Below are 27940 nucleotides of genomic sequence, written 5' to 3' on the forward strand. Positions count from 1 at the left end.
TTCCTCCAACCAAGAAAATCTTTTAATGCTACATATTTGCATCTTATGTGAAGAGTTTCTCACGATCTTCAGTCACAACCACAAAATGTGACATGATTTGATCATTAAACGATGCTTTATTTGGATAAACTCACTGCATTATCAGCATCTGAAGAATTAAACATGGTCCCTTTGGAATTCACAATGTATGAATGTTTCCTGTGGCACGATAAAACTGAGGATCAGTCACATGACTTTTAGTTTTTAAGGCACTTTATACATCAGAGAGCTGCAGTGCATTTCATGGATGTAAGAGAAACCAAATACATGCACCAACTCTTGAGTCTCTCTTTAAGACTGGCAGATTGTCATTGAAACCGGATCAGTTTGTTCAGTGTCGTCAGGATCTAGTACAGATAGTCATATTTACTTTGCATATTTTAAATAATAAATATAAAATGAAAGAGCATTTGTGGCATTGTTGATTACCATAAAAATAATTTTCACAAAATCTGTGTTGTAGTGAAACGCTTGCAATGGAAGTGAATCTAAATGTTAAAATGCACATTATTTAATCTTATTGAAAAGATTTCAATTCGCAATGGTGTTAAACAAATTTTAACAGAAATTTTAATGTAAAATTATAAGCATTGCATTTCAGCTTTTAAATCACACAATTTTTGCGTCAAGTGTCAAAATTGGCATCAAATGCTGCTGATCGAGCTTAACTAGAACTTAAACTGGAATATTCCTATAGAATCAACATGAAATCAGATCAAAATTTAATTTCTTAAAGTAGGCATAAAATGAACAATGAATGTTTTCATTTTCTAAATGTGTGATACTGATCTTGCAATAATTTCCTTAAAAAAATTGACCTCATAATTTTGAATGAAAATGATTAAAACACGCTGAACGCTGCAGCGTTTGAGCTTTAACCAGGTATCAGATATTATCATCTGATGTTCAACATCATTCAGCTGCTGGAACAGGTAAAATAATCATAATGCTCAATATTTCCTTCATGCGAGTCTCATTTATGCAGTCAGTAACATGTAAACAATCCCATCAGACTGAACTTATGCGTTATTTAAAAGCTGTTCAGATGGGAGAATACACAGGAAAAAACTTCAAATGTGTTGAGACTGAAACACATTTATAACAATCACATTTTCCTGGTGTGTGAAGGACAGAAGCAGACGCCAGTGAGAGGAGCTGCGCGCAAACACTGTTTAAAACAGAAACATCATCCAAATCGTAACACTTTACAAAAAAAAAAAGTCTCATTTGTTAACGTTAACCTCCATAAACTAACAATGAGCAATATATATTACAGCATTTATTAACCTTTGTTAATGTTAGTTCACAGTGTTACGGATGCTGAGATTAATATTAACTAAGATTAATAAATGCTTCAGAGGTATTAATCATCGTTAATTAATGTGAACTAATGTTCACAAATGAAACCTAAGTGTAAAGCTGTACTGAGGACAATGAAACTAAAACACTATGAGATAAATGTGGCTTCGGTTCACGACGTCCTACTTTAAAGCGTTCAGTGAGGGGAGTCCAGCTCACCCCAGCGGCATCATGGGATTTTATACACGCCACACTGCAAAAAAAAAGCCTTTTGCCTTGGTTTCCAGAACATATATCTACACATTCTTAAATCAAGAGACCTTTACTGAAGAAGAAGAAGCTAAATAATGAAAAATGTATCAAAATGAAGTGAGTTTATGGTTAAAACATGAACAAATATCTGACAATAGGGTCAGAAAAATAATCTTGTTCATTTTTCTGACACCATTAGTAGATATTTGTTCTTGTTTAAAGCACTAATTCACTTCATTTTGATTTTTCAGAAAACAAGACTTCGCTAGTTCGTCCAAAAATGAAAATTCAGTCATTATTTACTGTTCTTAAACCTGCATGAAGTTTTCTTCTGTTGAACGTAAAGGAAGATATTGTGAAGAATGTTGGTATTCAAACTGTTGCCGGTCCCTATATAGAATAATAAATAAATACTATGGAAGTCAATAGGAAACCAGAAACTGAGTTTACCAACATTCTTCACAATATCTTCCTTTACGTTCAACAGAAGAAAACTTCATGCAGGTTTACAACAGTAAATAATGACTGAATTTTCATTTTTGGACGAACTAGCGAAGTCTTGTTTTCTGAAAAATCAAAATGAAGTGAATTAGTGCTTTAAACAAGAACAAATATCTACTAATAGTGTCAAAGATTATTTTTCTGACCCCATTGTCTGATATCTGTTCTTGTTTTAACCACACACTCACTTTATTTTGATACATATTTATTAATACCTTCAGTAAAGGTCTCTTGATTTAAGAATGTACTGGAAAGCGAGACTCATGTTTTGCAGTGCATTGTGGTTTGGTCCTCCATACGCTCGTGATCTCCTGGCGAGATCAAGGCACACGTGAAAGCGCCGTCTGGACCTCGTCATCTTCCCGTTGCATGCTGGATCATGAGCAGACCGGCGCGCTCCTGATACTGCCGTGTCTTTGCAGACGTGATTTTATCGCTGAGGTCGACGGGCCGCTCCAGGAAGTTGACCAGAACCTGCTCGGTCAGTAACGAGGCCAGAATCTGCTCGAAGCTGACGGACCAGTGAGCGTCGGGGTCTCTCGAAGCGTCCTCGGTGCGGTTTCGAGCCTCCCCGATCTGCAGAACGAGACTGGTGACCATCCCGATGGCCTGGAAGAGCTCGGCCTCACACGGCTCGCCTTGAAACATGCTGTACAGCGTCTTACAAAACTGGATGAACTCCCGCTGATGAGACAAAGCACACACAACAAGAGACTTCTGAGTTATTAGATTCTCAGTAGATTTGAGTGACGCATTTGTGAACGAAACATGCGGCAAACACCTTCACAAACTTGTAATGAGCAGCTTTAAAAGGGTCATCGGATGCCCATTGGGGTCATCGGATGCCCGTTTTCCACAAGTTGGTATCATTATTTAGGGTCTTCACGTAAAGTTTGTAACATACTTTGGTTAAAATTCCTCAATGGTTGTGTAAAACAACACTCTTTTACATCCTCAAAAACGGCTCTGTTCACAGTGACCAGTTTTGGTGCATGTCTCTTTATATGATAATGACGCTGACGGACTGTCCCACATTAGCATATTTCCCATATTAGCATATTTCCTCCCTCAGCAATATGAATACTATCTGCACTTTGCACATTGTGTCTTGTGTGATGATCAGAGGATGAACACTGAGTGGGGGCCCCAGGCAAAATTAACCAATTAGGCCCCTTTTTTATATATATATATGTATTTTATATAAGTTTTATATATAATACATACGATTTTGTTAATATTATCTTCATTACCTAGAGATATTATTACACAAAATTCAAAAAGTAGTCAAAACACTAACAGAACATAAGATGTTTATTTTTTACAACATTATGTGCTTCTATTTTTATGTGCAATCTTCATCTTTATAACAGAAGATACAATACGATACAACAATCTTCAAGATACAGTAAATCTTCAATTGTGTAACAGATTGTCCCCTTAAAAACAGTCATTGCGTGGTGGAACAAGCAATGCTATATAGAAATATATAGTTAGCATCTTAATTTAATCTTTGTTTTATTAGTTCATTAACTAATCTTTCATACGGATTACATAATCAGATGATAATTGCTTTCGATTCGAATTTTTTCGTTTAGACGTGGACATTTCAAGCTTTAGATATATTTATCTTGTATGTGGAGCTAGTATACGCTGTGTTTCTGTTTATTTTTGAGACGCGCTCCAGTTCACGAAGACAATGAAAGCGCGTCCTGATTGTTTTATTTTATTTTACAAAAGCACAACTTTTTCTTGTTATTGTGAGTTTACACAAATAAAAGTAGTTGTGACTGATGATGCATTAATCTTTTCTGTATGGCCAGTAATGATAGAGTATTTTAAGTTGTTTCTACTGTTTATAGGAAAATGCAAGTAATCGCACCGGCGCCTCCATGTCATGCAGTGCGCGCTCCACACTCCGCACAAACACTTGGATATGCGCCTAATAATAGCGTTCATTTATCTAGGTTAACGTTAGAGCGAGCGGCCATGTGTAGAGGAATAAGTCTTTTTCATGTTCAACAAATCAAGTCATGCATTTTCTACCGCGAGTAAGCGCTGCTCCTGTTTGGAAAACTCTGCTGAGGCGAGACCGTAAAACATAACCAGCGTAACGAGAAAGTGGCCCCACTAAGGGAGATACAGAGATGTTACTGCGTCTTTATATTAACATTCCTGATTGTTTGAATGATCAGCCCTCGGGGGCCCCCTTAAAATGCGGGGCCCCAGGCAATTGCCTGGCTTGCCTGCCGTATTGCGACGCCTCTGGTGATGATTTATTTACAACAACAATATGATCCAAACGGCCTGATTATTGAGTGTTTAGGCTTTTTGAGGATTAAAAATAAAAGGAGTGAATTGATTTTTTTCATTGTATGGTGGTTGTGTTCACACACTGCAAAGACACATTTACATAGAAACACCATATAAAAGTGAATTTAGCATCCGATGACCCCTTTAGAGGGATAGTTCAGCCCAAAAAGGAAAATTCTGTCATCAATTACTCACCCTCAAGCTGTTTCAAACCTGTATGAGTTTATTTCTTCTGCTGAACACAAAGGAAGATATTTTGAAGACACTGGGTAAAGCAAACAGAAAGCCATCGGCTTCCATAGTGTGTGTTCAGCAGAAGAAAGAGACTGTGTCGTGTTATTTAACGGTCTGCCTGGAAACAAGTCTGTTGTGAAGCCAAACCCCCTCATGGAAAAAGACTTTACAGTTTACAACCGTGACAATGAGCGATTATCAGCTAAACTAAAACAACTAAACACTGGATTTTTGAAAGTATGTGAAGTATTGTAAAGGTCGTGGCATAGATTCTTTAAACTGGTCTATTATTGTAGGGACATTGACGTTACATTTTTACGCCCCTAAACATGACACGGAACAAAACGAACTGTGATTGGTTTGCTTTACATGTCAGTCAGACGGGCCTTAGCCAATGAAAGCAGCGATGGAGTCCAGACCTTCTGCCGACACTGATCCTGATGAACAGAATGAACATTATCCTGCATGCAAATCCTTCCCAGCGAACAGCCGACGTACCAGATACATTTTCACACCTTGCTAATTCAGAACGTAACTACGATGTTGCATGCTTGATGTTGCATGATGTTGATGATGTTGCATGCTTGATTTTGCATGATGTTGCATGATGTTGATGATGTTGCATGCTTGATGTTGCATGCTTGATGTTGATGATGTTGCATGCTTGATGTTGCATGATGTTGCATGCTTGATGTTGCATGATGTTGCATGCTTGATGTTGCATGATGTTGCATGCTTGATGTTGCATGATGTTGCATGCTTGATGTTGCATGATGTTGCATGCTTGATGTTGCATGATGTTGCATGCTTGATGTTGCATGCTTGATGTTGCATGCTTGATGTTGCATGCTTGATGTTGCATGCTTGATGTTGCATGCTTGATGTTGCATGATGTTGCATGCTTGATGTTGCATGATGTTGCATGCTTGATGTTGCATGATGTTGCATGCTTGATGTTGCATGCTTGATGTTGCATGATGTTGCATGCTTGATGTTGCATGCTTGATATTGCATGATGTTGATGATGTTGCATGCTTGCTAATAGAGTAACTACGATGTTGCATGCTTTATTTATATATAGTGAAGTGATATACAACTGCTTTTACAGCAGACTTTATATTAGTCTCATATTTGATGAAGTTTGCATCATTGATTCTAGTATTTTTATGTTTATTTCAGTGAAATAATCTGTATTGTATAAAGTGCTGTAAAAATAAAGCTGACTTGCCTAGAGATGAAACACAACTAAACGCATCCAATCACAGCGAGGAACATCACTTGTACATGAGCGAGTTTGGTTTCTGATGAGTTTTGTGACTAAATATCCTAAACATACACATGCATTAACATATTAATATAAGTCCATAAACCTAAAATGAAGGTTCACCTGGTTCATGTGAGGAAGAGGCTTCTCCTCATCCTTGTCTTTGCCTTTGCTCAAGTCCTGAAGCATCTGCTGCAGTTGCTCTTCATAACTCTTACTCTTACTCTCACCTACAAACACATGATCAGACATCATTACAGGTGCACTGAGCTGAAAACACGAGCAACACACTGTAGAGAAACCTACCGTTGTTCAGTTTGACATAGAGAGGTCTGGTGCTGGACAGGACTGGACTCAGAGGAGACGAGTCTTCTGCATTCTCACTCAATGCTGTGAACAAAACATTTTTATTTTGTTATTTTACCAGGAAAAGAAGCACATTGAGGTTAAGAATCACTTTTACAGGAGCGTCCCAGCCAAGACTCACAGACACAGCTCGTTTGAGTTTAAGAAATAAAATCCATAAATACATACACATATACACACACAAGCAAATCCAATCAGTTTCAATATCAATACATAACTAGTTAAAACATCTACAGCCCAATGTGTCATCCTCCAAATCGTTTAAAACTACTTTAAAGGTGTACACTGAGCAAAGTTTGTTCTTTTGTGGGGGTTTCTAAGTAATATTTACAGTTTTTGCTGTATTTTATCTATAATGCTACCACACTGTACATGCATACTACATTATTTTTTACTTGTATTGTTTTGTAATATATAATGCCTTTTTCTTTTTTCTTTTTTTATCAGAGAGTAAGAAATACCTCTGCTTAATTTCCTCTGTAGTTCTTGGTCTATATGTCGAAATAAACACTGTATTGTCTATCTTTTATTATCTCTCTGTTTGGAAAAACATCAATAAAAAGACTTGAACTAAAAGTGTCCACTGAAACCAGCTCCCTCAGTTTCAAAGTACTTTGTAAATTATTCCAGGCAAAGGGAACAGCAAATTTAACTTACTTTAAATAAACAAACATAAAACATACTTTTTACAGATGTATGTACATCACAATCATGAGCTCTCGATGGCCACCACTAATCACGCTAATGAGAAATCACTGCTACCACTTCAAGACAGGACACCGTGGGGTTTAAAAGACATTTCATTTTCTGAAATATTATCAGTTTGACTGCAATGACACATCAGATGAGAGCTAAACTTGAACTTGAATAATGACTCTATTGTGTAAAGCGCTATAGAAATAAATGTGACTTGATTTGACATTTAATGCACTGCAAAAAAATGTATTCTTCCTCAGTATTTACGTCTTGTTTTCCAGTACAAATATTTAAACATTCTTAAATCAAGATACTTTTACTGGAGAAGCAAAATGACTGAAGATATTAAGTCATTTAAAAAAATGTTTTTTTGCTTAAAACGACAAACAAATATGGGGTCAGAAATCTTATTTTTCTGACCCATTAGAATATATTTTTTCTTTATTTAAGCAAAGAAACTTGCTTCATTTTGATACATTTTTAAGAACCTTATGACCTATTATGCTTTTTCCATGTTCTTCTTTCTTTAGTGTGTAATGTTGCTGTTTGAGCATGAAAAAGCTCAAAGAAAAAGAGACAAAGAAAAAGTCCCTCCAAACTTCCTGAACTCCTGAAACGCCTCCATTGTAATCTTTAGTTTCTTCCGGGAATGAACACGTCACAATATTCCTCATTTAAATAATTCATACGCAGAATAAAGGGGCGGGGCCTGGTTGAGTTAGTAGTGTGTTGAAACTGGCGGGACATTTCCAAAAACACACTCAAACCGCTCGACCAATCACAACACACTAATCCAGCCGACCAATTAGAGCATAGTTTGCTTTTCAGAAGGAGGTACTTCATAGAGACAGGAAGTAAACAGAGCGTTACTGACAGACTGGGAAGAGAGGAGCCGCAACAATGGAGAATATGAGGAAAATCCCGTTTTTGAACGTTCAAGCATGAAAACTTGTTCTAGTAAACACTAAATTAAGACTGAAAAAGGGCATAAAAAGCCAGTTTGCCCCTAAAGTTGATTCATTTGTACTGGAAAACAAGACGAAAATAATAATTAAGACAACTATTTTCTGCAGTGTGCATTAATCCAGTGTCAGAGTCAATGACGCCGGCCTGAAACAGTCAGTAGTGATGAACCTGGTGGGATGTGCAGTCGATACAGGAGCCTGATCTTCTCATTCAGCTCCTCACAGTACAGAACATCTGCAGAGAAAGAGTCACGAGTCAATGAGGACAGAATGCAGAGTGACCCTGGATCACAAAACCAGTCACAAGTCGCACGGGTATATTTGTGGCAATAGGCAGTATGGGTATACATTTTTCTTTTACGCCAAAAATCATTAGGATATTAAGTAAAGATCATGTTCCATGAAGATATTTAGTAAATTTCCTACCGTAAATATATACGATTTTTATTTTTGTGAGTGAATGCAGCACAATCGCGAACATAAATGCACAACTTTAAAGGCGATTTTCTCAATGTTTTGATTTTTTTTTGCACCGTCAGATTCCACATTTTCATATAGTTGCATCTCGGCTAAATATTACCCTATCCTAACAAACCATACATCAATGGAAAGCTTATATATTCAGCTTTCTGGTGATGTAGGCCTATAAATCTCATTTAAAAGAAATTGACCCATGTGACTGGTTTTGTGGTTCAGGGTCACATATATATATCGTGAATAAGCCACACGCACACACACACACAGTCCTACCCAGCATCTGAACGAACTGAGAGAAGTTTAACAGGTTGTCTCTGTCCTGGTCCAGCAGTGTGAATGTGCGCTGGGCCACAGTATCGGTGTGTGTGCCACAGATCCAGGGCGTCAGCAGCTCAAACAGGCTCTTAAACTGAGCTCGGTCCACGAAGTAGCGTTCAGCACAGACGCCCATCGCAGGAGAAACACCAGAGGAACTGCACACGCCGTCACCCCAGTACAGACTGATGAAATGCTCTGTCTGAACAACACAATTCATAATCATACATCAACTATGGCAAGATGCTAAAATGTTAACTAATAGATATCAACATACTGCACAATTCAAGTTGATTGATTACATTAAGAACTGCAAACATGTCTTGTATTACACGACTTGTTTAAATATGCAAATGAGGCATTTTCTAATTAAATCTGCATTAATTTGCATATATTTCCCAGAACATAAATCTGAACATTGTAAAAAGCCAGGTTCAAAATTGCTTGAAATGCTCTCTGAACGACACAATTTATAATCATTTATCAACTATGTTAAAATGCTACATGTGACTAGGGTCGAATGTTAACTAATAGATATCACCAGGGTTTGAAATGAACACCCGCCAAATGAGAGTAAAATCAAATGTGGCGGGTAACGCTGTCAAATCACGAGCCAATTTGGCGTTAATAATTACGTTTACTCACTTTGCTGGGGAAGTTCGTGTAAGACACATCTATTTAATATATAAATATAATTCAGTTGATTAATTACATTAAGAATTGCAAACATGTCTTGTATTACACGATTTGTTTAAATATGCAAATGAGGCATTCTCTTATTAAATATGCATTAATTTGCAATTTCAAAATTGCCTGACTTTGTAGACATATTAAAGTTAAAGGTTTTTACAGATGGGATTCTGGATTTCTTTTTTTATCACTCCAGAAATCAGAACATGGTGTCAACAGACAGAAGAAAATACATTTCACCATGTTTGTAGGAGTAAAATATAATCCAGTAGTGGCCAAAAGTGCTGTCCGGCCTATGAACAATTTATTTAAATATTATTAGAAATGCGTTAAAGATTTTATATTAATATTGTGTAGTTGTGCTTGGAGTCGATTGTTTTATTAGTGATGATAACGCAATGAATCATGACAAATTGTGCCGACATCATTTTTATCCAGGCTGTCATTCAAAGAAATTATGTACAAGAGAATCAAAAAAATATTAATAACAGATTATGTTGTAGTCAATGTATGATTTTTCCAGGCAGCTTTTTGTTTTCTATGCATTTTTTTGCATAGTAAAATAAAACCTGTACCTGTAGTTTTGAATATTTTGCTAGGCCACCAAGTTTAGTGTTTTGTTCTTCCCTCATATTTAATATAGTATATATATATATATAAATTCCTCATAATTTGATGGTTTAATGAACTTGTATGGTCAGTAAAACCACATACCCCCTCCGGCCACTACTGTATATATACAATCTGAAAGTAATGTAAGTTTTAAGGGACTAGTAAAGATGAAAACATATTTTATTCTACTCAGACTCAATAAATGTGATCACACACACCTTGAAGAGGTCATAGAGCTCAGACAGGTTTTCCTGTGACAGGGACACGTCTGGGGTGACCAATCGCAACTGAAAACACACCACAAAAATTCAAACGCATTAAAAACACATGCAGAAGCGTTTGAGAGAGAGAGTCGAGGCGAGTGAAAGTCTCACGGCATTGTCTTTGGTGGTGTCTTCATGAGCCTGCAGGACCTGAACACGGTGGCGGCACCTCAGCATCTCCAAATGCTTCACTGTCACACTCCCAAATTTCTAGCAAGAAACAAAGAGGAAGATGAAGAATGAGTGAGCGTTTACTGACAGAATGAGCAGATGATGACATCAGAGGATCTAGAGCTGATTGGTTTCATGATTTAAGCAGCTGGAATGCTCCTAACAGTAAAAATTACGTATTATGCCCTTTTTTAAATTCTTGCTGTTGTTTTAGAACAGGTTTTCCTGCTTGAATGTTGATTATTTTCCTCATATTCTCCACTGTTGCGGCTCCTCTCTTCCCAGTCTGTCAGTAACGCTCGGTTTTCTTCCTGTCTCTATGAAGCCCCTCCTTCTGAAAAGCACACTGTGCTCTGATTGGTCGGCTGGATCAGTGTGTTGTGATTGGTCGAGCGCTTCGAGTGTGTTTGGGAAATGTCCCGCCCCTTACCGTAACCGCCAGTTTAACACACTACTAACTAACTCAACCAGGCCCCGCCCCTTTATTCTGCGTATTAATTATTTAAATGAGGAATATTGTGACGTGTTCCCGGAAGAAACTCAAGACTACAATGGAGGCGTTTCAGGGAGTTCAGAAACACGGATATATAGAATAACTAAATCTTTGCAGAGCTTTTTTTAATGCTCAAACAGCAACATTACACACTAAAAACAGTTGAATAATCCCACACATAATAATTCTCGGTCATAATTAATCTGTAAGTCTCTCAATATGCTTTAATATCACCAAATACTGGATTTAATATTTTTTTCAACTTGTTTTATTTCAATTAGCACAGGCTTTGTATTTCTTTTTGGAACTGACTGATCATATGCCTCATTTATCTGAGCTTATGCATCCAATAGTGATGTGAATCCAATATTTGGCAATAACATAACAAAATAACATAAAAAGGGATTTATAAACAGTAATTTTGACTGGGAACACCACAAGTGTAACAAGGTGGGGGGGAAAAACAAGAATAGTTCAGAAATTCTCAAAATTGTTTAGTAAGTTTTTGTCCAGTAAGCATTTTTGGGAAAAAGAAAATCCTTTCCGTGTCAAAATTATATTATGACTAATATTCAGCAATATTATTGATTTGACTGCACTGACACTATTGGATGAGAACAAAACTTGAACTGAATTGAGCTGAATAATGACACTATTGTCATCTGTAAATGTTCTTTATAGCTGAACTGAACTCGTTTCATAACACATGAATTTTACACAGTTATTGAACTGAAGTGAATAAACACTGAAAAGAATTGAGCTGATTAATGTCTTTTTAGAGTTGCTTTAAAGCAGACTTTGAATTTGATGAAGTTTGCATAGTTGATTCTGTTATTTTCGATCTTTACTGTATGAAGCGCTACAGAAATACTTGTTTTGCTGGGAGAATGAAAAACTATGAATTTTAAAAAGAAAACAGATCATTCTTGCCGTTGAAACTACAGTCTCATGACAGTAAGAGTCTTTTTCATTTCGGGTGTTCAGATGTGTGATGATGCGGTTCGGGCAGACACACACACACACACACACACACACACACAGACACACACACACACACACACACACACACACACACACACACACACACCTCATACGCATCAGTGATGAGAGTGGTGATGTGTTGATGCTGAGAAGCTCCTGTGTCTTCAGGACAAACATGTGACTCCTCCTCGTGTCTGACCTGCTCGAGGAAACTAACAAACACACAGTCAAGTCTCCAGAAACACACGAAATGCCTCAATGTTTAAAACTGCAGTCAAATAAAGAACAGATGGAGGGAAGCTATTATTTTTTTAAATTATTCATCTGAAAGATGGATAGTTAATGCCTGTCATTAGACGTTCATGATTCATCCTGATCTCGTGAACATGAAAGCCTTCAGACACATGATTTAATCACAGCAGAGACTGATTCATTTGTGTGAATTATTTCAAAATGTCCATTTCAGTGAATTGATTCATAACTCTGGTTAAATGATTTGTTCACATTTTAAATTTGTTAAAATGTTTAGTAAATATATGTTGGTAAGCATTGCTGTTTATGACTATGTATTGTTGCATTGGTGCATGTAAATTAAAATGGACTAATTGAAATGATTAATGACAAAAAAAAAAAAAATGAAATATTGTGGCATATAAATGATAATTATTAATTATTGAATGAAAAATTAATACATATTAAATGTTTAATGAATAACTAAAATGACTAATAAACATTAAATATGAAACATTAGTGCATATATTATAAATGAAAGTGATTAAATATGAAATATTTAATGATTAATTAAAATGATTAATGAAAAACGATTAAATATGGAATAATTAATGATTAATTGAAATGATTAATGAAAAATAATTAAATATGAAATATTGGTGCATATAAATGAAAATGATTAAGCATGACATTTTAAATGATTAATCTAAATTATTAATGAAAACATGATTAAATATAAAATATTGGTGCATATCAGTGAAAATGAAAACTATGAAATATTCAATGATTAATTGAAATGGACATTTTTTTAATGGAAAAATATGATTTCTGTTAAATATGTAATATTGGTAGATATAAACTTCAATGATTAAATATGAAATATTAGTGCATATAAATGAAAATGATTAAACGTTCATTTAGTGAAAAACATGCCTTGATTATTTGAACTAGATTTTACTGTATTTTACATAAAACATTTTGAATCTGCTTGAATACGATGATTGATTAATTCAAATGCTTCCTCTGACTGGAATCATATGGCAATATTAATATAAGCACACTGAACATCATATTTGATCCGTCAGTGAATCACCTGGTCAGTATCATCAGCGCGTGTCCATCATCGGTGCACGAGCTCAACTCGACTGCGTTAGCGTCCAGCACCGCCAGGCCGATCTGGAAGATGGACCTGATGCCGTTGTAGAAGAAGCAGTCGAGGACACACAGCGCACTGCGGAACGGCAACACACTCACGAACAGCGTCAGGAACCACGTGAGAGACGCCGAGGCCAGCGGAGAGAGATCCGGGACCAGGACCGACAGCTCCGGGAGACGCTCACGAACCAGCTCCTCAAACACTGACTGATCCACCTGAGCTCCTGAGAGAGAGGAAGAGGAAGTGACATCATCATAGAGGCTCCGGCACAAACCAAAACACACAGGTTTCATTTATGGACACTCCTAGTTTCAGACCTGAATGTTCTTCACAATTTTTTAAAACTATAGCTTTTCTGGTCCGGTTCTCATTCACTGAATAAAGATTAATAAATGTAACCACAATTTCTACTCAACTGAGAGCTCGACGAGAAAATGCATATTCGTTATATGATGTTTTAGGATTTTATAAACTTTTATGTTTTCCATGACTGTACGAATCCTGGTGCTTCCAACACAAAAAGAGTGGGTGAGAGGAGGAAATGCTTTTCGGTCTTATTTTAAGTCCTCTTGAGGCCCTCTAGTGGAGAAGCACTTTTAGCAAATGCAAAATAGCACTTTGTTGCCTTTTGATTTCTGAACAGTATTATTTCAGTATCATTGAGACACTATTATACTCCATATATAAATAGTTTGAATGGTATTTTTTCTGTTAACATTTTAGTAATTTTGTTGTGTTTTTATTATTTGTTTTTTAGTTTTTAATTTTTGTCTTTTTTAGTAATAGGTCTTTATAGTTTTTATTCATTTTATTTTAGTATTTTTAGTACATCAACTACATGTAAATGAGAAATGTTTATTTGGCAGCCACCTGAAATAAAATTAAATTAATTTTCTAATATTTTATTTAAGTTCATTTTATTTTATTTCAAGACATCACATTTTTATTTTATTTAGTTACCTGTAAAAACCCTGTTCCTGAAACTTTTTTAGTATTTTTTTTAGTAATAGGTCTTTATAGTTTTTATACATTTTCTTTGAGTATTTTTAGTACATCAACTACATGTAAATGAGAAATGTTTATTTGGCAACTAGCTGTAAATCTAAATTTTTTATATTTTATTTCAGTAAATTGTATTTCAAGTTACATTTTTATGTAAGTTCATTTTCATTTATTTTAAGTAAAAAATTTTTTTTTTTAGCTAACTACAAAACCTTTGATCTGTGAGAAAAATTGATCTGGACAAATTTTTGTGAGACTGACTTGACTAATCTGAATCAGTTCAAAACATTTACAACATCATACAGTAAAAAACGGAGGGAGAGCAAAGCAGCAAAGACATTTAGAAGTAAAACAGCGTGATATTAAATCACACACACACACACACCGATGACTCTGCGGTTGAAGTAGTCGGGCAGCATCCGCTCACACACAGTGACCAGCAGCCAGAAAGCTTCTTCTTCTTTGGTGTACAAGAGCATCACAGATGCCAAGATGTTCATGGACTACAGAGAAGACAAACATCAGTGCTTACATTCATGCACAAACCACGCAAAACAAAGCATAGTTAAAGACCCCTGAAATCAGAATCTAAGTTTTTTTGCTTTTATTATGATTATGTTAGCCTTAAGGTTATGTATAAGCTGGTGTACTCCAAAACAATGGGGAAAAAGGTGCAATTAGGAGATATAAGCATTCAAAACTTAGTCTCTCACTTCCGCTAAAATAGATCAGAGATTTTTATGACATCATCGCAGACTTCAGCTTTTCATCACATCTTCAGTCCAATCAAATGCTCTCTAAGAATCTAAAGCTCCGCCCCCTATGCTATAAACACCACCAAGCCAAAGCGACCGTTGATGCGTCACGAAGCAATATGTGTTGGAGAAGTGTGTTCGGTTGCTCAAACGCTCGAGTTTTATTCTGTTTTCCAACTGTACGTTGATTAAGAATCAAATAGCTAGAATTTATTCACATCTCTACTATTGAATCCAGCGTATCATCAGCGCTCGGATTCGCTTCCATGGTGCTGTCAAGTACGACTTGCAGTCGGTGACGTAAGCTAAATGCTATTGGCCATTTGAAAAGGGGGAGGAGCCAATCAATATGTCCCGCCTTAGCTTCCTGTTACAGTGGAAATTACATCCGTTATATACGTTACTTTTGCGTTACTTTTCTTTCCTACCTCGGCTGGGCTTGTTTTTTTATAACTTGTTTTTTTAAATAACTTGGATTCATGTAATGAGTTACTTTACTAGTTACTTGAAAAAGTAATCTGATTACGTAACTCAAGTTACTTGAAATCAATGTTAGGGTGTGAAGGAATACAACTTTGTCAAATGTTTAATTTAGTTTCATATATAAACTGAGAAAGTTCTGTAACTTGAATTTAGCATTCAGCTGTGGAGCACGAAACTCCTGTCTTATTCAGTGTCTCTATATACAGCTGTCAGACGGGTTTTCTTTCTATTGTAAGTTAAATGAAACATGTTAATGAAACTCTTGGAGACTCTCGCTAAGCTTTTGTCTTAGCAAGAGAGAGTCCTGTCACTCCTGTTCTGGAGTCTCAGGGTTTGAATAAGTTTTTCCCTCTCTCTTTTAATACAGGTTACTAAACTGGTGTACGAGTTTCCACCATCACAATGTAATCCCTCCCTTTTATAATGTATATATATTACAATGTTTGACTCAAGAAGTCAGACGATGTTGGTATGACTGCAGCGACAAGCAATAAAAGAACTTCTGCTTGGAAAACTTCCTCCGTCTCCTGGTCTGAGCTTCTAACTTTTCTACAAGGAAAAAGTTCACTACAGATGTTACTCATTTCAAGTAGGAAGGTTTCTCCAAAGTCCTTTTAGGCAAGTCATGCCACTCAGCCGCCATCTTGGCAACGCCTCCGGCCCGCTATTTCAGACTAACAAGACCAGGCTCCTATCTAAATGAACGGGCAGAGAGTCAGAACTGCACTTTCACTGGTCACCGGGACATAAACACTGCATGTATAGAAACAGCTGTAAAATATGATAAAAATCGCTGAAAAAGTTTGATGACTTTGCCCCAAAATAAGGTTTAAAACGCCTTTTTCCTCACAGGTTATACTTTTACTACGCATGCGCAAGGGTTCTCTCCATCTCTGACGTGCGCGTGCTACACGGTTTGAAGCACAGTATGTGCGGGCTCTTGCTCGCTCGCTCTAGATTCTGGGAGATTTGAACTAATTTGCTGGCATCAGGGAGCCGCTATCAATATGCGGTAGACACTTGGGATGTCTGATATTTACACAACGCACACATACACTGCATATCAAATCTGCCGCCTTTTCAAACAGTAACGTATTTTCCCCTGTCGCAAACCTCAACTATGTGCGTGCGTCAGTGGAACCAGACGATAGGCTTAAATGTTTCCCGGCTTGAATGTTAAAAGCAGACGATTGGCTTTCCAGCGGGAGGGGCGGGACATGTGCATACAACCGCCATCTTTGGTGTTACGGGTTTTCCCTATATAGTTGTATTGAGGATTGAGTAAGTGGCATGTCTCTACATAAATTGTCTCTGGTTTCTCTCAAACTGGCCAAATATCAGTGATCTACTGATCAAACTCATACTTACATTGAAAAGTAATGCATCACATTATTGCGTTACTCCTTTAAAAAGTAACTAATTGCGTTACTTTTGTAGAATAGTAATGTGTTACATTCCTTTTGCGTTACTTTTTTTCCTACCTGGGCTGGGCTTGTTTTTTTATAACAAAAAAGTTATATTTTTGGGCAAATGTAAAGACCCTTTTACATCAAAAGTGAAATAACTTGGATTCATGTAATTCATGTACTTTACTAGTAGTTATTTGAAAAAATAATCGGATTACATAACTCAAGTTACTTGAAATGAGTAACACCCCAACACTGATTTCAAGTCGGCAGGTTTCTCTCAAACTGGCCAAATATCAGTGATCTACTGATCGAACTCATACTTTGAAAAGTAATGCATTACATTATTGCGTTACTCCCTTAAAAAGTAACTAGTTGCGTAACTTAGTTACTTTTGTAGAATAGTAATGCGTTACGTTACTTTTGCGTTACTTTTTCCCCCACCTGGGCTGGGCTTGTTTTTTTATAACAAAAAAGTTATATTTTTGGGCAAATGTAAAGACCCTTTCACACCAAAAGTGAAATAACTTGGATTCATGTAATGATTTACTTTACTAGTTACTTGAAATCAGATAACATATGAGTTTCCCTCAACACTGATTTCAAGTGGGCACGTTTCTCTCAAACTGGCCAAATATCAGTGATCTACTGATCGAACTCATACTTTGAAAAGTAATCAATTACAATATTACATTACTCCCTTAAAAAGTAACTAATTGTGTTACTTAGTTAGTTTTGTAGACTTAGTAATTTTTTCCGCCTGGGCTGGTCTCTAAATTACCATTGTGTATGAAATGTGCTATATAAATAAACTTGCCTTGCCTTGCCTTGGGCTTGTTTTTTTATAACAATTTTTTTTATTTTTGGACAAATGTAAAGACCCTTTCACACCAAAAGTGAAATAACTTGAATTCATGTAATTCATGTACTTTACTAGTTACTTGAAAAAGTAATCTGATTACATAACTCAAGTTACTTGTAACGAGTAACACCCTAACACTGATTTCAAGTGGGCAGGTTTCTCTCAAACTGGCCAAATATCAGTGATCTACTGGTTGAACTCACCTGACAGTATCCGATGGTGGGGTTTCGGTAGGCGTAGGCGGTGAGGACTCTGCGCAGGGCAGAGATTCCCGTGTCGTTCTGAAACGCCGGATGCTCCGGGAGCGAGCGATGAAGATCTCGCTCTATCTCCTCGGTAGCGATGCTCGTTTCGCCCCTGCATTTCTCCAGCAGATCAGCGTAGTAGTTTGGATGAGCGGCCAGCGAGGAACTCGCGTCTGTGGGCGGGACGTTACACACACAGAATAAAGTGCCAAATCAAAGTAAATGTAAAACGAAAAGTAAAACAAAGATGAGGTTGTAATTCAAATCATAGACAAATACAAACAGTGCACTGGAGACAACTTTTATCATCATTTAATGAACTTTGCGCTATTGCGCAACATGGAATTGAATAACGACACTTGTCTTTCTAGAGCTGCTTTACAGCAGAATTTGTCTCATATTTGATGGTTTCAGGGTTCCTACACATTTTCCATTTCAAAATTCCATACTTTTCCAGACTCAAAATTTCCAAACCTCTCAGTGGATTCTCAGACCATATTCAAAGTGCCCCTATTATGCTTTTTCGAATACTCCCTTTCATGCAATGGGTAATGCAGCTATCTGCAAAGTTATGAAGATGAAAGAGCACTCGATAAATAAAGTTATTGTTTCTCAAAAGAAAGAATCGACTCTGAACAGCCTAAACGATTCATCAGGAATTCAATCCGACTTCCGTGACGGATACACGGAACGGGTGTTAATGGGAGTTTAGCTTCCGACAAGCAATCACAGGAGACTGGTCCATTTGGCCAATCAGAGCAGAGTAGGCTCGCAACAAGGAGGGATTTAAAGAGACCGAATCATCGGACCTGCGTTTGAGAATCATTGAAAAATCCGGTGATGTGCAATGTATATTATGAGAAAATTAAAGCATTTTTTTGTAGGAGACCCCCAAAGCAAAAGTAATATTTTCAGCCCCCCTAAAAATGGTTTTAATCCAGTTATCTATATATTTTGCTGTAGTGTCAGTAGACGTAGGTTATAGCATATATAAAACTAGAAATGTAATGCTCAAAATGCCCTCAAGAAATGTTCGTGCCCTCGAGAAACTATTCACATCATGAAGTTATGTAACAGTTTTGGGAGGAGCCATTCAGGTACTCAACCATTCAGCACAACAGGAAGCCGGTATAACCTCTGTTTCATGACAGTTTCACAGCATCCCTCCACCACCCCATCACCTCTCTCTAGGCTGGTTTCTATCCACAGGAATTTTTTGCATGCTTACGCATTACAATTTCTAGTTTTATATATACTATAACCTATCTCCTTTGTGTGTCCCTGTCATCTTACTATGAAGAAAAAGATCCATTGATGCACATGAATTAATAGAAATCTAGGCCTATTTGCTCAAGATTGGCTTTCCTTATTGTAGTACCTCTAATATCAAGGCCTAATGTCCAATTTAATGCATCCTCTGTGGCGGTAGATAAACCATAACATGAAATGAGCTGATGGCATATTGTCTATGCTAGGTTTAATATACTAAGTTTAAATTCATTAGATTTTCTATTATAGAATACTAAATAGGGGCAATAGTCTGGAAATGCAAATATTTTTCCATAGTCTGCTTTCTTTTTTCCATATTTTTCCAGACCTGGAAATTACTCAAATCTAATTCCATACTTTTGGAACTGGGGGTGCTTCTCAATATCCCTCCTCGTCTCCTCGTTCCTCTGTCCTCCATCCTATGACCCGGAAACCGATCGAGCTCAGCCATCTTGAAGGACATCTCAATTCTCTAATTGCACCGCGAGGAGGCGAGGATCGAGGAGTGAGGAGGCTTTCGGAGGAGTTATGAGCGAGGATACACAGGTGTATCCTATGCGGAAGAGTTTTATTGACTAAACGTGACGCACGTATACATTCTCCTCCCCCTTCACATCGGTCACAATCTGTTTTAAAGTATACTTTACCTTTGCAGTTTATATAAACCACACATTACACATATTTCAACAGGGTATATTGCTTTATTATTATTTATTATGAATTTCTTAAATAAACAAACTTCAACAACATGAGGGCAGATCCTTTGAGCGCTGCTGATGACGCAGTGAAGTGACGCTCGAGTGATCAAGTCTTCCAATGTATAAAAAAAGCTTTCATTCGATTCCTCCGTCCTCATTTTCTTTCCTTGCGTCCTTCCCTCAAAACCTACAGGGGGAGGAGCTGAGACGCTAGGAAAGGAAGCGAGGAAAGGAAACGAGGATGCACGAATAAGAAATGAGAAGCACCCTCTGTGGTTTGCATAATTGATTTCCTGTTTATTACTGTGAAGCTGCTTTAAACCGATCCGGGGTGTGTTTCCCGTACAACAATGTAACTTGCTGCTTAACTATCATGGCTCGCATCTGTGGGCGGGACGTTACACACACAGGGTCCAGAATGACGTGCCAAATCAAGGTAAAAGTAAAACGAAAAGTAAAAGGTTGTAATTCAAATCAAAGACAAATACAAACCGTGCACTAAAGCACAGTAGAATCAACATGGGCAAATCTCACAGTAAAACAAGCAGCTGTGCAAAATATGATAAATAAGTTTATCTATGTATGATCTTTTTACTCGTTTAATTCCTTTTATAACCGTTTTAATTTTCCTTTCTTTTATTTTGTGGTTATTTTAATTCCTTTCTGTGTAAAGCACTTTGAATTACCATAGTGTATGAAATGTGCTATATGAATAAACTTGCCTTGCCTTGCCTAAAGACAACTTGTGTCATCATTTGATGAACTTTGCACTATTATTGAACTCAACATAGAATTGAATAATGAATAAATGACATTTGTCTTTTAATAATAATAATAATTATTATTATTATTACTTGTCTTTTAGAGCTGCTTTACAGCAGAATTTGTCTCATATTTGATGGTTTGCGCCATAAGAAGACAAGTTTGTACAATTTGAATCTATTTTAGAATTCCAGTTTTAAGACCTGAATGTTCTTCCCACTCTTTTTAAACATTTAATTTAAATAACTTTTCTGGTCAGTCGTGATTTACTGAATCAAGATGAAAGATATTTATATATATTTTTTTATCACAATTTCTACCCAATTGAGAGCATGACTGGGGGGAAAATTTTTCATATTTGTAACAAAAATGCCCATGGTGTATTAAGATTTGATTAATTTCCATAACTTTTCCAGGCTTTGACACTGTATGAATCCTGAATAAAAAGAGTTGATTAAAATAAGAATGAATAAACAGTGAATTTTGATGCATAGGTATACAAAACACATATGCAGAGGAATCTTAATGACTACTTGAGTTATATGCATCTTTCATGCTATTTTTTAATGCAATTATTTGACAAAATGAATAATCCGATAAATGCGGAACATATGAGAGATTCCATTCAATAAAACTGTGTGTTTCTATGAACATTTCTACAGAAGGGGAAGTGAGACGCTGCACAGCCACTTGAGACGCATAAATATAGAGTGATTATAAACAGAACAAAAGAAAGTCAATTCCATGATGTGACTCAGTCTAATCCGATCAACTTTCTCTCTCTCTCTCACCTGAGAAATGGAGCCAGAGTTCGCCGCGCAGAGACTCCGGGATCCCCAGCGTCACCAGCGTGCGGATCTTATCTGTGCGAAACATGTGAACGCCACGACCAAACTCAGTGAAGTGATCGTCCCATAAACGCTCTCTGACCTGCTCTGTGTTCTGATGGAGACAAAAACATGTTCATCTCACATGTCACACCAAGATTCAACAGGAAATCATTTGCATGAAGAGCATCTGCACAAAGCGTATTTTTAAAATCACATAATCTTTTCACAGACTGCGATGATGCGTTTCCATAGTTATTGACATCGTAAATCTAACCAAGATTTTTCATATTTTAATTTAATTTATACTTAGTTTAACATGAACTAAGAATGAGCTTTTACAGTATTTATTAATCTTAGCAAATATTAATTTCAACATTTACTAATACGTTGTTAAAATCAAAGGTTGTGCTTGTTAACATTAGTTAATGCACTGTGAACTAACATGAACAAACAATGAACGACTGTATTTTTATTAACTAACGTTAAATATTTAAATTCGGGCCTACGGTATCTTTGTAGAACTTCAAAAAAAGAAACAGAAAGATGCTGCAGCCAATGAGCAGCCGGCGGGGGCCGACAGTTTTTAATGTTTTATCAGACGATAACTACTCAAGATTTTGCTTTAGTATCATTTTTGGGACAATTAGGGCCGTATTCGGGACAACAGCTTAAATTTCAGGACGTCTGGTCAACCTAGATGTGACTGATCTTCACCATGTCAGGTTTGTGTACTCACACTGATCATGTGTTTGGAGTCTGACTGACTGGCGGGGAATGTGAAAACGAGGGCGTCAGTGAGGACCGTGTGACGCAGAGCTTTATCAGAGATGATGCTGCTGTTGTCTTCTTCGTCTGACTGGACGGTGTCGTAACAGAAGGTGTAATACGGTGTGGCGGAGATCTGGAAGACAGAAAACACAAGAGCACAACATAAAGCCTGGTTCAGACAGAATGCGTTTTTGCAATCAAAAATGCGAGACGCAGGGCATGAGAATAACATATAAACTGAACTGGGTCCGTATTTATCAAGTCTCTGAGATTTACGCATAAGAACACTGCTAAGAATGGACTTAACGGGATAGTTCACCCAAAAATGCAAATTCTGTCAGTATTTACTCTCCCTCATGTTGTTCAACCCCGTAAGACCTTCGTTCATCTTCAAAACACGAATTAAGATATTTGTGATTAAATCTGAGAGCTGGATCACTCCTCCATAGGCTTCTAAGGGATTGACACTTGTTCCCCGAAAAGTTATTAAAGACATCGTTAAAATAGTCCAAGTGACTACAGTGGCTCAATCTTAAGTTTATCAAGCGACGAGAATACTTTTTGTGGGGAAAAACAAACAAAAATAACGACTTTATTTCAACTATTCATTTCCTTCTCTGTGGACCTTAAGTCAGGTAGCGTAGTGTGATAGCGTAGAGTTACGTCACACGTAGGCTCACTATTGGCCGACACTGGTCATGTGTGTGATGCGTGTGACGTACAACACAGAAGCGCTGCGCTGTTACACTAGTGAACTCACTCGAGGCCCACAGAGAAGGAATGAATAGTTGAAATAAAGTCGTTATTTTTGTTTGTTTTTGCGCACAAAAAGTATTCTCATCGCTTGATAAACTTAAGATTGAGCCACAGTATTCTGTTATTACTGTGAAGCTGCTATGAAGCAATCTGTATTGTATAATGAGGTAGAGAAATCAAGCTGACTTGATTAAAACATCGGCTAAAGCCGAAATCATATACCTCCCTAGGCAAAAATCAGTATGTGAAAAAATGAGTGTGTCCAAATTTACAGTACTCATAAAAGAGTAGGCAAAAAGATGATCTACAACTTCCAGTGAGATTCTGAAGTTTGCATATGTACACTTTACTATCCCATAAGACCACGGGAGAGGATTTGTGAATGATGCTGGTAGGTCACATGATAATGACAACATGGTGAATGTATTACGTCCAGATTACATTCACTACACACACTCATACCATATAGAACATACTTTATTTAGCAGTCGTTTAGTAATTACTTATTCAAATTAAGCACCTACTCAAGAGAGTATGCGATTTCAAACGCAGCCATAATACGCAGCCAATATACATAATACATAATAATAACTCTTTCTGTGCTTTATTTTCCGATTTTCCGTGTTTTCACTGTTATACAACAGGGGGCGCTATTACGCTTGTTCTGAAAGAGTACAGAATCTCAGGATCAAAAAGTTTTGCTTATGCACGTTGCAGTCTTTGACAAAAAACTAAATTTTCGGAGCTTTTTGTTGCTTTTTTTATGAAACTTACCACATTTAAGAGTTAATAAAGAATGCATGAAGCTAAAAAAAAATAGTTTACAAGTAAATGCTTTGTACTTCCTTTTGATATATTGCATGTTCAGATATTCATAAAACCAAATATTCTGGGAGGCATGAAAATTTTGTGAAAATTATCTAAAATGCTGGCAGTGTCTGGCAACTTTTTTTTAAACACGGGCGGGGAAAGAGTTAATGTTGCATAACAACTGTGCTATGATAACAGTTTACTATACATAATATGCTTAATTAAGAAAGTGAAAAGCGCAGGAAGTGATGTTCTGACGAATTATAGATATATTTTTAAATAAATTATTGTGCTTCAGTTTCACCATAATATCACAGGATCTGTAGGTGTTAATAATACTTACTGTTTCACCTTTAAAATATACAGAGTCAATTTCCATATTTATTTGCTAAATGTGCAGGTATCATGTGCAGAGATGAACGAGTGATCATGTCTTCCATGCACTGGTGAATAATATATAGTGACCTATTCTAATATGCAGAAAGGTTTGAAGTAGGAACAGGGCAGTTTGTAAATGTCAGTGATTGAGTATCTCACTAATATCTCTTAAAGGGCTCCCGTCCTGCTCTTTTCCATGTTCATTTTTCTTTAGTGTGTAATGTTGCGGTTTCAGCATTAAAATAAGCTCTGCAAAGATCCAGTTATTCAACAATGTTTCTGTTACCTAACATTGGCAGGTCCTGTTTTTAACGTCACAGAGAAAGTATTTGCCTGCCGCCCATCTTCCCTTTCAGAAAACCCACAATCCTGTGCTTCAGAAAACCCACAATCCTGTGCTTCGGAAAACCCACAATCCTGTGCTTCAGAAAACTCACTAGTCAAGAGCATTGAGAATATGTACCACTCATAACAAAGGGTTACAGCTTCGGGACATACTCTGCGATTTTTTACTTCCTATCCTCTGTGCATCTGAGGACTCGTCTCAGTCTACTGAATAAAACCATTGTTATTTTGTTTTATTATCACTCTTTTTCCATTATTATTTCCAGGTTACCAGGTTTACATTTCACAGAAGTTGTATTCTGCATATATCTGTGTATGTTGCAAACAATAAAATCTCATTAATTACAAAAACTACTTCCTCTAGCGTGAGTTCTTCTCTATATCAGTGTCAGTGTTTCTGAACTCCCTGAAACGCCTCCATTGTAGTCTTGAGTTTCTTCCGGGAACGAACGTGTTACAATATTCCTCATTATAATAATTCATACGCAGAATAAAGGGGCGGGGCCTGGTTGAGTTAGTTAGTAGTGTGTTAAACTGGGGGTTACGGTAAGGGGCGGGACATTTCCCAAACACACTCGAAGCGCTCGAGCCGATCACAACACACTGATCCAGTCGACCAATCAGAGCACAGTGTGCTTTTCAGAAGGAGGGGCTTCATAGAGACAGGAAGTAAACAGAGCGTTACTGACAGACTGGGAAGAGAGAAGCCGCAACAGTGGAGAATATGAGGAAAATAATCAACATTCAAGCAGGAAAACCTGTTCTAGAGCTCAAAAACAAAATCAAGACTTTGAAAAAGGGCATAATAGGTCCTCTTTAACAGACTAAACTAGGGTACACACAAAAAGAAAGTTTTAGTACTCATACTCATCCATCTCTAAACCGAACCATCAGACGTCAAGCATACCGTGGATTTCTTGCGTTGGTCGTGTCCACGTATCAGATTCTGTTCCCAGTGCAGATCACGGAGTCGTCCTCTGACGTTCTCCACCAGCTCGTCACGATGAAGCAGCTCGATTAGCTGGAACGCACGCTTACACCGTACGCTAATGATGACGGGGTTGGGCAGAGCGCTGGTGCTCTCGGCTTTCTCAATGGAGAGGATCTGCACACACACACACACACACACACACACACACACACACACACACACACACACACACACACACACACACACACACACACACACACACATTTCATTAATACATCATCACATGTGAGCTTTAACAAAACAGGTAAAACATACTTAATGTTTCATAACAAATGTGTAGGGGTGTGATTGTTTGGGTAGCAAATCATTTTGATACACTAACGACTGATATCAAGGAAGCCAGTTTGCTTAATATTTTTTTAAATAAAACTACAATGTATCAGTTTTCTTTAGCTTTAAACTAGTATTCTATGTATTGTGTTGTCATTACTGTGTGTTTTATGTATTGTTTATTATGCTATTTTTATGCATTTGATGTTTATGTTTTTATGTAAAGCACTTTGAGCTGCATTCTATCCACGAATGGTGATACATAAATAGTTTATTATTATTATTCACGTTTCGATTTCCCGAACGTTTTATGTAAATTTAGAACAATTCGATACACAAAAAGATTTGATTTGATTTAGATTTGACCAAAACTTATATATATATATATATATATATATATATATAAAATGATATTACATAACATATACAGTATATTTAAATATATATACCGGTATATATATAGTTATTTTTGATGGATATGGCAAGGTTGTAACTTTAGATGTCAGTGAAATTATAAATCATTGCCGAAAATAAATGATTCACAATTAAAAAAATCATTCAAAATATATGTATATGCATCAGCAGGATATGTAATCGCTGCATCGCTACAACTTATGAAAACATATGAAAACTACAATGTTGCTATACATGCATGCTGATTACCTGTAAACAACACTTCCAAATTAAGAAAGTGAATAATGAATGAATTAGAAAGAATATCCGGTGATAAGCTGAATCATTAAAAGTTCAAAAGGGCATTATTGATACATTTATATTATACTTTCATGGTGCATTTTTCGTCCTTTTGGAGCTTGAAATTGTGTAGAAACAATCAGCACTGACATTCTGCTAAACATCTTCCACAAAAAAAACTAAAAATATACAGTATGCATGAATGATGCCAGAATGTTCATTTTGGGGTGAACTATTCCTACATTTACATGAATTCATTTAGCAGACGCTTTAATCCAAAGCGACTTTTCCTTTAACATGGATACGATGCAGTTCATAAGCTGTGAATGACATGTAATGGAGTTTGTACCTCTGCGAGGGGTATGATGAGAGTACACTGGCCCTCCTCACGACTACTGAAGCACAGATACCCGTTTGTAGTGTAGACTGTGCCCGGCGTGTGGCAGCGGGCATGAGGAGTCCAAACCGAGCATGACATCACTTCCTGTACACGCTCGGCCCGGGGCAAGCCAAAGAGAGAGAGCACGTACTGTCGGAGAGCCTGTTCCTCCAAAACCCTGAAACCGACACAATTATACGGAAGTAGCTTCAGTCTCAGATCTGAGAGTTTCCGAACATCAAAGAACAAACCCCCCCGCTGCCCTATAAATACACACCTTCTGCTTTCACACACACCACACAACCCACAAACACATCACACATCACACAACACTCACCGACATCAACTCATGATGCTGGTTTATTAGAGGTTCCCTGATACAGACGAGAGAAATTTTGAAATGCAGCTTGTCTTAATTATGCCTTTTAAAAGTATGGAATAGATCACCAATAGATTTCAAGAAGGACAGTTCACTCAGTATTTTTAAAAATGTATATTTTTACCCCAACTTTTCCTTAGTATTCTATGTTGTAGTTACATGTTGTACATGTTGTAGTTACTGTAACAGTTGAACTGAACTAAATCAACCCTGAACTGAATCAACCCTGAACTGAATCAACCCTGACCTGAATCAACCCTGAACTGAATCAACCCTGAACTGAATCAACCCTGAACTGAATCAACACTGAACTGAATCAACCCTGAACTAAATCAACCCTGAACTGAATCAACCCTGACTGAATCAAGCCTGAACTGAATCAACCCTGAACTGAATCAACCCTGAACTGAATCAACCCTGAACTGAATCAACCCTGACCTGAATCAACCCTGACCTGAATCAACCCTGAACTGAATCAACCCTGAACTGAATCAACCCTGAACTGAATCAACCCTGAACTGAATCAACCCTGACTGAATCAAGC

At 37.0% G+C, this 27940-nt stretch overlaps 1 protein-coding gene across 2 annotated transcripts in view; it reads right to left on the reverse strand.

Moving 5' to 3' along the window:
* Positions 1–105: 105 nt before the first annotated feature.
* tbc1d8 (TBC1 domain family member 8) overlaps positions 106–27940 on the reverse strand; it is a 44861-nt gene continuing 17026 nt past the window's right edge. The window contains exons 6-21 of one of the 2 annotated variants that reach the window (XR_013197283.1): positions 26988–27195; positions 25592–25789; positions 22364–22528; positions 21589–21739; positions 18027–18241; positions 14703–14820; positions 13253–13538; positions 12035–12140; positions 10395–10493; positions 10239–10307; positions 8677–8920; positions 8096–8161; positions 6206–6289; positions 6023–6129; positions 2353–2775; positions 106–1658 (exon numbers count right to left, since the gene is read on the reverse strand). Coding sequence is in view for 1 of the 2 variants with exons in the window: in XM_077217151.1 (XP_077073266.1) it covers positions 2446–2775; positions 6023–6129; positions 6206–6289; positions 8096–8161; positions 8677–8920; positions 10239–10307; positions 10395–10493; positions 12035–12140; positions 13253–13538; positions 14703–14820; positions 18027–18241; positions 21589–21739; positions 22364–22528; positions 25592–25789; positions 26988–27195 (2446 nt within the window). In the remaining variant the exon portion in view is untranslated. Of the gene's footprint in view, positions 2776–6022; positions 6130–6205; positions 6290–8095; positions 8162–8676; positions 8921–10238; positions 10308–10394; positions 10494–12034; positions 12141–13252; positions 13539–14702; positions 14821–18026; positions 18242–21588; positions 21740–22363; positions 22529–25591; positions 25790–26987; positions 27196–27940 lie in introns of both variants that reach the window. The other variant, XM_077217151.1, reaches the window with a different exon arrangement.

The sequence above is a fragment of the Siphateles boraxobius genome, unplaced genomic scaffold, assembly GCF_051911475.1.
Source record: "Siphateles boraxobius isolate OS27281-9 unplaced genomic scaffold, OSU_SipBor_1 7, whole genome shotgun sequence".
In the NCBI taxonomy this organism is placed as follows: Eukaryota; Metazoa; Chordata; class Actinopteri; order Cypriniformes; family Leuciscidae; genus Siphateles; species Siphateles boraxobius.